General features: G+C 46.1%; 2 protein-coding genes and 1 long non-coding RNA gene across 5 annotated transcripts; all 3 read left to right on the forward strand.

Moving 5' to 3' along the window:
- The first annotated feature begins 244 nt into the window (after positions 1-244).
- Positions 245-1,652, forward strand: LOC135677884 (uncharacterized). The gene is made up of 3 exons (XR_010514766.1): positions 245-696; positions 832-921; positions 1,027-1,652. It is a non-coding gene; the product is annotated as an uncharacterized LOC135677884 (long non-coding RNA).
- A 155-nt stretch (positions 1,653-1,807) lies between these two features.
- On the forward strand, positions 1,808-3,286 carry LOC135581554 (dof zinc finger protein DOF3.6-like). The gene is made up of 2 exons (XM_009408709.3): positions 1,808-2,053; positions 2,183-3,286. Exon 2 carries the CDS (start codon positions 2,205-2,207, stop codon positions 3,087-3,089), a length of 885 nt encoding a protein of 294 aa, XP_009406984.2. The 5' UTR covers positions 1,808-2,053; positions 2,183-2,204; the 3' UTR covers positions 3,090-3,286.
- Positions 3,287-6,169: 2,883 nt separating this feature from the next.
- Positions 6,170-9,817, forward strand: LOC135677228 (putative clathrin assembly protein At2g25430). 3 transcript variants are annotated; one of them, XM_065189307.1, is made up of 2 exons: positions 6,170-6,495; positions 7,511-9,817. In XM_065189307.1, the coding sequence occupies exon 2, from the start codon at positions 7,752-7,754 to the stop codon at positions 9,678-9,680; it is 1,929 nt and encodes a 642-aa protein (XP_065045379.1). In that variant the 5' UTR covers positions 6,170-6,495; positions 7,511-7,751; the 3' UTR covers positions 9,681-9,817. The 3 variants fall into 3 exon arrangements, with proteins under 3 accessions (XP_065045379.1, XP_065045380.1, XP_065045378.1); XM_065189308.1 differs by having other exon boundaries at positions 7,536-9,817; XM_065189306.1 differs by having other exon boundaries at positions 7,600-9,817.
- Positions 9,818-10,261: the final 444 nt, after the last annotated feature.

Consider the following 10,261-nt stretch of genomic DNA (forward strand, 5'->3'; position numbering starts at 1 on the left):
TGCAAGCGGATGTTTGGACGTCTGGGTACACGTACCATTCGCACACCAGCAATAATGGTAAGTCAATCGAGTATGAGATCATACATGAGCTTACATTACTTAGCCCCCCCAATTGGGTTGGAATACCAAGTCGAAAGAGATCATATATGAGATTCCAGTTTCCTACATCTCGGCCGTCCGAGACCGTTGATTCTAGATAAGAAGATTTCCATTTGATGGGTGTACTTCGATTCACCTAATCTGACCAACAAAAAAAAAGCTTGTTTTCTCAGCCGATTCTGACAGCCACTCTGGTTTCTTGATTCAGGTTTCTGTGGGCATTGCACCTGACATCCTCAATGGTGTTTCCAGGAAGCAGAGAAGTAGAAAGCGGATGAGGAGGAGCATAAGAAGAAGGTAGAAGCAACAAAATTTTCCGGGAAACACCATCGAGGATGACTAGATAGCATCCAGGCTCGCTGCTGCCGTCAAAAAAGAGGATGGAGGACGCAATCGAGCATGATGGCAACCAGTTAGCCGAGGCGGATGAGTTTGAGGCCACCACGAAGCACCTGACAGCATCTGCAATCCTATCATTGCTAAGAGGCACCAGGGGAGGTAGTACTCCCGACATGGCTGGTGGATGGATGATGATGTTCCTTCGGAGGATGGCAGAGGTGCAAGGCTGAAGATCGAGGATGGCAGTCTACCTTCTAGGTGCTTGTTCTTGGTTTGCTTTGGTAACATTTCTGTTGGGTACTTCTTGGGCCTTGATTCTGCTTTGGATTTTGCTCTCAAATGTTGTTCTGAGAGTTACAGTGGAAGAAGCTCTTGATCCAATTTATTTTGCAGTATTCTTGGTAAGATAGTCAAGCAGTTCCTTAGCTGTGTGTCGGAAAGTTACACATCCAGGTCCAGTAAGGGAACCGCTCGGCTGCTGAGGTGGGTTCGGTCGTCCGCTGTACTTTGTCACTGTTGCATGTTACTTTGAGATCCTTTTATATCCCGTGGAGCCTCGTTTTAGATCTTGCGCTTTTCTTTTTGCAGGGCCGTTGTCTTCTTGTATAAGAAGCACTGCTCATGCAGCAACATTCTTGTCTGAATCGCTTCCATGAATACGTTGTTTGACAGGAATTCCCTGTTTGGGTTGGTGGTCAAGATGTCGATTAAAGTTGTTAAAGCTGATGCAACAGAGCAACTCGATCGAGTACCTCGAGATTCCCCGCTCATGATCGTTGTTTTGGGACAGCCATGGGCCATTGGAGCAAGGTTTTGTCCATGGATGGCAATGAAGTTTCTTCTTTATCACGTCATGTCAATCTGACATATTCTTTCTGCGATGAGTGGTATGAATCAGTGGTTGATTCTTTCTTTCGACCATCCTATTTTTTTTCAGAGACCAACAAAACATGTCAAATCGTGCAATAAGTTTTCCACTCCAGCAGGTGAATAAGCGATGGGAAAATGGTTATTTGCATTGTAACATCCACGTACTTTACAGGAACCGAGACGTCTGGAAATGTATGCTTCAGTTGTATCTGCTTGACATTTGACGAAATGGTCACGTACCCATCGAGGTATCCAAGTTCCCCTTGTTTTCTCTCTCTCATTTCCTACCTTTGTCGTCGTTTACAGTCGACGCAGAAGCTCTAATATCCTGTTACGGTTCTCATCTCTCTAGGCCATAATTGACCTCGTAAGGATCTAATCCTATTATATCATTTTATATATCATCTTTGTCATGCATGAAGCATCATCTACTTGCCCTTTGGAGAATAAAGGCTAAGAGTCTCTCTCTCTCTCTCTCTCTACCTACCAACCAAAGACTACCAGAATATTAAAATGCATGCCCTCTTCATTTTCCTTTTCTTTGAATTCTCTCTTCTAGTCTGTCTTCTTCTTCCCTTGAGCTCTCTGCAACTCGTTGTAGATGTGATCACCCGCCGACTGGTAAACACATCTGCCCGTTGCTTGAAAGAAATACAAGTTAGAGGAAGAAGAGAGGAAAAGAACAAGCCAACCATGGCTCTTTCGATCTGTTCATGTCTACCTAGATCCACCTAACTGGATCCAGGTGAGTGCGCTTCTTCCTCTTTTCTCCGTTCCCTTCTACATCCAAAGCGTGTGACTAAAGAGCGTATGGATTCTCGAGCTCATGAAAAATCTCTTCTTGGATATGTGTGTTTTCCTGCTTTATTCCAAGGGAGCAAATAAGCTACCGGGGAATGGCAGCGCGACGCCATGAAGGTGAGATGGTTCGCTCGATTAGGTCTCCACCAATGGCGGACCAAGCTCGGTTCGCAAAGGTTCCTCAGCCACAGCCAGGACTGAAGTGCCCGCGTTGCGACTCCACCAACACAAAATTCTGCTACTTCAACAACTACTCCTTGGCACAGCCCCGCCATTTCTGCAAGACATGCCGGCGTTACTGGACTCACGGCGGCGCCCTCCGAAACATCCCTGTCGGTGGTGGTTGCCGCCACAGCAAGCGGACCAAATCCAGTGCTGGCAGCTCCTCGAAGTCCTCGACCGTGACCACCCAGGCCGGTGCCTCCTCCTCGTCCTCCGCGGCCGCATCTTCGGCCATAGGTGGTGCAATCACGTCGAACATCCCGCTCCTATCGCAGCTGGCCTCGTTGCACCCTCTAGCAGACTTCGGAGCCACTAACTTCGGCATGGGCTTATCAGGCATCCAAGCCGTAGACACAGTGGGCTATCAGATTGGCGGCGGCGGCATCGAGTTGGAGACTTTGAGGCTCCAGCAAATGCATCAGTTTCCTTTATTGGGAGGACCACAACTCCCACAGCCGCCGCCACCTGCATCAATTTCCGCGTTACACCCTTTCGTTATCGAGGGCTGTGGATTTCTAGGGGGACCATTTACCAGGCAAGCTCAAGCGAATCCGGCTGGTTCCGAGCTCCTAACGCAACTGGCTTCAGTGAACATGGACAGTCATCAACTGCTTAATTCTCCAAGACAGTATGTTGGTGTCGCTCACAATGTTCAATTCTGGACCGGCGGCGGTGGGGGAAGCAGCAACAGCAGTGATGCCGGTGGATGGGCGACCGATCTTTCAGGATTCAACTCTTCATCTGGCAACATCTTGTGATTGCATGGTTACTACGGTGACCTTATATCATGGAAGCTTATCTTTTTGGCAATGGCTTCGGAAAGGGCGTACTTAGGCAGTAGATCGTCTTCTTATTTCAGGCTTATTTGGATTTCTTTTTTTCCCCAGTTTCGTGATGTGTTTTGTCTTACACTATGGTTATAGAAATTTGACGATCGAGTCGTCGGAAAATGATATCTCTGACTCGTAAAATCTGATGTTAGAAACTGATGCATACGACGTATCTCATCTTATGTGTCTCACAGTGTCTTCTAGTTCGTTGTTCACATTACTGATGAGAAGCCATTTGTTTTTGACTTTTTCTTCAAATGATTAGACAAGTGAAAATAATCTTCTATGATGCAATGACATGAAAGTATAACATTTCACATGCGCATGAACAAAGATTTACACCGCTCGTAGAGCTTTTAATTTATGGAAAAGACGGGTTACCATCACTTCATCTATCTTCTAATTGTTTCCACTTCAACACTTAGATCATCTCTGTTTTCAGTAAAACTTCGATTAAATCGGCTGTTCTTGCAACTTCTAGATTTACTATATACTTCGCTTACAGAGACAAAGTCTTCGACGGAAGCCTTTTCTGCACTTAGGTATGATTCCATTCAGCAGTAAGCATTAGTTCTCATCTTTTAAGAGACTGCCAGGTAGAACAACTTTTGACCAGTATTCCTCCCATGCTGTATGTCATCGTCTTCAATTTCTTGTTTGGAGTTTGACAACCTGAATCGATTGCTCCGTAGAAGAAATTTGTTCGTTTAACTTCCCCGTCTAGATAAAAATCATCAATTTTATTTCATTGGTTTTCACCGCCTTGTGATTTCCCAACTGTTGAATCTACATTCAGAAGTGTTATATTCTGGCGAATAATAATCTCTCTCTCTCTCTCGTCAAATCTTATTATGATTTCCATAACGTTGAGTGTGTTTCGATGCATTGATGTCTTTGGATTTCTTATCATCTCAATAGTTTTCTTTGCATCAGCAATTCAGAGGAGGCTGTTTTAACCTCATGAATTGACTGCGATGTGCTGTATTTAGTCGAACAATAGTACAGATCGTATTTATCCCAACCTATGCGCATGTGCATTCATGGATCCATGAACATCCACACACATGCAAAAAGGAGGAGACAACCCACTTTATCTGTGCAGCATGCTGTTGACTGTGCTATAGAACGAAGAAAATAACATATATTTAGCCTCACACAAGTTTATCTGCATGTTTGACTGTGCTATAGAGCAAAGCAAAAAAGAACCCAGATCTCACTAAAATATGTACACTTCGCTAGAAACACCAAAGGCCAAGACCAGTCGTCGAAGAGCATGCAGCAGACACGCCCTGAAACGTCGAAGGAAGACAAGGAAAGAAAGAGAAAACCAGTAACGATGAGGAAAAGGAAACGACAAGGGCGAAAGAGCCACAACTCCAGAACCTATCTGTCCAAGGGGTCCATGCCCCAGGAAATCCGGATTCTCGTCGCTTTCCCAAAGACCAAGGCCGTCTACCCTTCTCGTCTTGGCCTATGAGAGAATAAAGTAGTATGAAGCCATGGACAAATAAATGCAGAAGAAGAAGAAGAAACGAGAGAAGCCTTCATAGGTTTAGTTGTCTAAGGGGAAGGTCTGGAAGTAGTAGGAAACGCGAGAGTTGAGAAAACGAAGAAGGCAAAAGCAAACGAGGGACAAGCAGTGTGTGTGCATCGTGTCGGAACTCGGACCTCTATGCAATGTTGACTGTGAGCTTGAACTCGAATTATATATCTCGTGAGTTGGTGTCGGAACCTTCAAAAGTCATCACGCAATTGACGGTGAGCTTGAATTATATGCGCATTTGTATGGCTGGCTGACAATTCCGAGCAAATGTAGTCTTCTGGGTCAACCCATCTGCCACTCCCGCGATGGAACAGAAGGAGAAGAGGGAGGCCACTCCACACGAGCAAATTCCATGGTGGTTCATATGCCCGAGGAACCGGAAGCTTTGCGTCAACGGGTCGATCAGATCGTATGTTCAACGAAAGGAATCCTGTAAATGCTTACGATGATCGAAAATGACTTTTCAACTCTCTCTCTCTCTCTCTCTCTCTCTCTCTCTTACTCACGTAAAAGAAGGTTGAATACGAAGACCGGACTCCATGGTTAATGCATCTGCCATCTTGACTGCACCAAAAGACGAGGTTCCTTGACTTTGTCCAATCAAAACTCCGAGGGGAAAATTGTTGGGTGTCCCATCTCGGATACAATTGCTCAGACAGAGCACATGATGTGGTCAATTCCGTGGATTCTGTACCAGCTAGTGTTGCGCACTGAGGACAAACCGAATGGTTTCAGGTCAACCGAGCTTGGACACCGGGTTGGCCATTGGTATACCACAGCTAATCACAAAAAGGTCATGTAGGTCCATTTGGAACTCACCGTCAAAAGCATCATTTATCTTTATCCACAAATATATAGATTTATAAATTATTCGTAAAAACCTATGTATTTTTTACCTAGTAATTTTATTTCAGATAAGAATATTATTATTATTATTATTATTAGTTTTCATCACCCGTACAACCACTCCATAAACGGCGTCAGCGCCGAGTCGTTTTCCTCGTTGCATCGTTGTCCCCGTTACGTTGGGGTTTGACCCGCCGACTTATTTATTAATCCCACGATTTGTCGTGTCTCTTCTCGGTTGGTTCGCAGCCACGTCAAACCCGCCTGTAATCCAACGCCCGCTTCCGAGTCGACTCGCCACCCACCTTCCTATGCGGCATCGCTCGCAGCACCGACGGTGGATATTTTCCCGCATACGAACTTTATGCCATTACGTGGGACACCGCCACTCGGAAGCGTTGATGTCTCGGACCGACGCAGATGAAATGATCACCCAATAGTTTCTTCTGTGACGTGGCGGCTTCTCGAGGACCTCATGCTGTGGGACCCTGGAACTTCAAGCCCACTTCGGAGCCGTGTCAGAACAGAAGTCGGCAGATGGAGTGAGTGGGGCACATGTATTTTGGTAAGTACCAATAAGACCTCTATTTCTTATCCTGGCTTATGATCACCATCTCTGCTTGCTTATTTAGTTGCCGCATACTCGCGTGCCGCCGCTCCCGACGAACATATCGGCCGAGATCTCTCGCGCGATCCGACGCTGTCATCTCCGAGATCTTTCTCCACAAAAGAGGAGACGAAGAAGAGGACAAAGGGGGAAGACGAGGAGCGCCTCCCTCTTGCCTCGCTCTCTTCTCTGGTTCTTCCGTTCGTCAACAGGGTCGAGGATTGAGAGATCCGTGGGCAAGGCGCGTAGATCGGAGGCAGATCGGTGCGTGAGCTAGTGCATCGGTGTGTCAGAGGGCGAGCTTGGCGGAGGAGGATCGACTCGTGTGTTTTAATCAGGTGATTTGCTTTTGGTTCTGTTATTTGATTGGATTTATCATCATCTTGTGGATCTGCCGGTTTTTGGAATGTTTGAGGTCTGCCATTTCCATTTTTTCTCTTCATTTTTTTCGATCTAAAGGCTGACGCCCACTTCTTGTGGAACATCGGTGGAGAGAATTGCTCCTGAGCTCCATTTTTTTAAAAGCTTGGGCCGATTCCTTATCCCTGCCTATGTTTCTGTAGATCTCAATGAATTCTGCATCTGTTCCCATGAAAATGGCCGTAGCATGCTTGGAGTCCAACTCCCTTGCAATAAGTGATGCTTTATGGATTCCTTGTGACAAAACTGTTAGATGAATTTTAACTGTTTGACGAATTGTCAGTACTCTATATTGCGTCCGACCGTAAATTTAACAATATGATGTGTTATAATCGTTTTATCAGCAAATCTAAGTTCTAAGAATTTCCATCTTTTGGGTTAAAAATTGTTACGATCTCAAGCTGGTCATCGTGTTACCTTCAGAATGTTTACTAAAGCTTGTGTATAAAGGGATCATCGAAGAATCAAAACTTGTGTGGTGTTAAATGGTTCACGGTGCAGTCATAAGTTTGATAGGGACCTCCAAACCAAAGAAGAGCACTCGTGCTACCCTGATTGCCATGAAGTTTCTAACTTTATGCCGTGGGCTTTTCCAGGCTTCAACGACTTGGAAAACCAAATTAAATTCAAAGGCGATGACTTTGAAATTTTGATCTTCAACCTGCACGATGCTGTTTGCACATGGTAGATCGTGACTTGATCTAATTTTAGACGGGTTGCATCACGTTCTTTTCAGACATCAAAGAATTTTTTTAACTTAGAATTTTATGATTATTTTTGTACATGTTCAAGCTATTGATATGTTAATGATAATTTATTTGTACATGTCACTGTATATTTATGTATACAGTTTCCTATTTACTTCCCAGTGATGTTTGACTCGTTCACTTTCCCTCTTGCCTTATCTACTCCTCCAACATTGTGAATTATCAGAACCATTGTGACCTGTACATAACAGATCCCAACCAGCGGCATCATGTTATATTGCTTATTGGCTGTCTCGTTTTGGCTTTGTGAGTCAGATTGGCCTTCTGGTATAGCTCATCCAGGGAATCCTTCTGCTACCGCTGAGACTGAAAGGGCACAGCAATTAAGCTAGTATATTCAACTCCTCAGAAGCAAGTAACCAGTTGACTAACGGAGTTGGCAGAAGGTGCTTCGGAAGAGAAAGGAAATGGCACCCAGCATTAGGAAGGCTCTGGGAACTGTCAAGGACCAGACCAGCATTGGCCTGGCCAAGGTTTCCAGTAACATGGCCCCTGAACTCGATGTGGCAATCGTGAAGGCAACCAGTCATGATGATGAGCCTGCTAATGAGAAGTACCTCAGGGAGATCCTGAGCATGACATCCTACTCCAGAGGTTACGTCAGTGCCTGCATTGCTACTGTGTCAAAGCGGCTTGGTAAAACTCGTGACTGGGTCGTGGCAGTCAAGGCACTCGTGCTCGTCCATCGTCTTCTGGTTGATGGGGACCCTGCATTCCAACATGAGATTCTCTATGCAACCCGAAGGGGAACCCGTCTGCTTAACATGTCTGATTTTCGTGATGAGGCACACTCTAATTCCTGGGATCACTCTGCCTTTGTTCGCACCTATGCTCTTTATCTGGATCAACGTCTAGAGTGTATGGTATATGAAAGGAAACAAGGTGGTGGCAACAGCCGCTCGAATGAGTCCACAACAGATCGCTGGAGATCACCCCCACCAAATCGATCTGATTATGGAGATCATGATCCTTATGCCCATGGGAATTATGGGAGGTCCTCATACTCATACCCTCCGCGTGATGGCGGTGCTGGGTATGATGAACGACAGAACGGGGAAGATAAGAAACCGCCAACACCCTTGCGGGACATGAGGCCAGAGAGGGTGCTGGGGAGGATGCACCATTTTCAGCAGCTGCTTGATCGCTTCCTTGCCTGCCGCCCCACAGGTAATGCAAAGTTCAGCAGGATGATCCTCATTGCTCTCTACCCTATTGTTAGGGAGAGCTTCCAGCTCTATGCTGACATATGCGAGATACTAGCGGTCCTTCTTGACCGCTTCTTTGACATGGATTACCCTGACTGTGTCAAATCGTTTGAGGCCTATGCTAGTGCTGCAAAGCAGATTGATGAGTTATGTACCTTCTATGCTTGGTGCAAGGACACGGGGGTGGCCAGGTCATCGGAGTACCCAGAGGTGCAGCGCATTACTGACAAGCTTCTGGAGACACTGGAAGAGTTTATGAGGGACAGAGCAAGGAGGCCAAAGAGCCCTCCTAGAGAGGCTATTCCTGCAGCCACGATGGATAGGGAACGAGAACCAGAACAAGACATGAACAGCATTAAAGCTCTTCCAGCACCATCTGATTACAAGGAAGAGGAGCCAGAGCCCGCTAAGGTTGGAGTGGAACCTGTCAAGCAGCAGCCACAGCAGCAACAAACTGACTTGGTGGATTTAAGAGAAGATGGCTCATCTACTGATGACCAGTCGAACAAGCTCGCGTTAGCCCTTTTCCAGGGGCCGGTGGCGGGCAGTGGTGCAAATGGTTCGTGGGAGGCATTCCCCTCATCCAATGGGGACTCTGGAGTGACTTCGGCATGGCAAACACCTGCAGCAGAACCTGGAAAAGCGGACTGGGAGATTGTCCTTGTTGAGACAACTAGTAATCTCTCGAAGCAGCAGGCCTCGCTAGGTGGCGGTCTGGATCCTCTACTACTCGATGGCATGTATGACCAAGGGGTTGTGAGGCAGCAAGTGAATGCACAGATCAATGGAGGGAGTGCAAGCAGTGTGGCCTTGCCTGTGCCTGGACGAGGCGCTGCTCCAGTGCTTGCCCTTCCGGCACCTGATGGTACCGTGCAGACCATTGGGCAGGACCCATTTGTGGCATCCCTTAGCATTCCTCCACCTTCCTACGTTCAGATGGCAGATGTAGAGAAGAAACAGCAGCTGTTGGTTCAGGAGCAGGTCTTGTGGCAGCAATATGCCAAGGATGGCATGCAGGGCCAGTCCAGTTTAGCCAAGCTCAACAACATCTTCATTCCCAACCCTACAATGCCATATGGGATGCCAACAGCCTATAATACTGCAGGTGGATACTACTATCCCACCTACTGAATCTTGTTCCTTTATCTCCCTTTGGAATCTGTGTTTTGTTTTGTTTTAGCTCAGTTTGTCAACTGTCGATCGTCCCCTGATACCATATGTATTAACAATTATTTGGTCTATGTATCAAGGTTTGTGAGTGACTCTCATATGGTGGCATATGTTCTCTAGCTCTTGATCGAGTGAACGTAATCCGGAGTCATACGTCATTGTGCTGTGCAGCTGCAATAAGAAACTTGTGCTTATGCTCTTTCCTACCTCTGTTGACTCAACAGGCAGCTCAGAAATCCCGGACTTACGTTGGGCTGACTAATTACATTTCCATGTTGAAATCGTCGTTGAGCTGGCAATTGATTGATCCCTTTGTGAAACGTGGGCGTCACAACAAAACATTTTGATGGTCCATATTCACCATTTTTAGATATTTACATGGAGTTTCCCATATAATAATTATATTGGTGTGGCCAACTCAGCCTTTTCTGCATTAAAGTTTAGCTACTTTGCTTTGTCACCTAACTACAATTAATTTGGTGAAAAGGGACTCCTCTTATGATCCAATGCCTTTTCGTTTCCAAATGGACGTGGAGCATCTA

This window comes from Musa acuminata, chromosome BXJ1-6 (genome assembly GCF_036884655.1).
Source record: "Musa acuminata AAA Group cultivar baxijiao chromosome BXJ1-6, Cavendish_Baxijiao_AAA, whole genome shotgun sequence".
NCBI lineage: Eukaryota > Viridiplantae > Streptophyta > Magnoliopsida > Zingiberales > Musaceae > Musa > Musa acuminata.

Excerpts from the sequence above, each read along its gene's own strand:
- LOC135581554 (XM_009408709.3), top strand. The coding sequence starts at position 2,205 with ATGGCAGCGCGACGCCATGAAGGTGAGATGGTTCGCTCGATTAGGTCT.
- LOC135677228 (XM_065189307.1), top strand. The coding sequence starts at position 7,752 with ATGGCACCCAGCATTAGGAAGGCTCTGGGAACTGTCAAGGACCAGACC.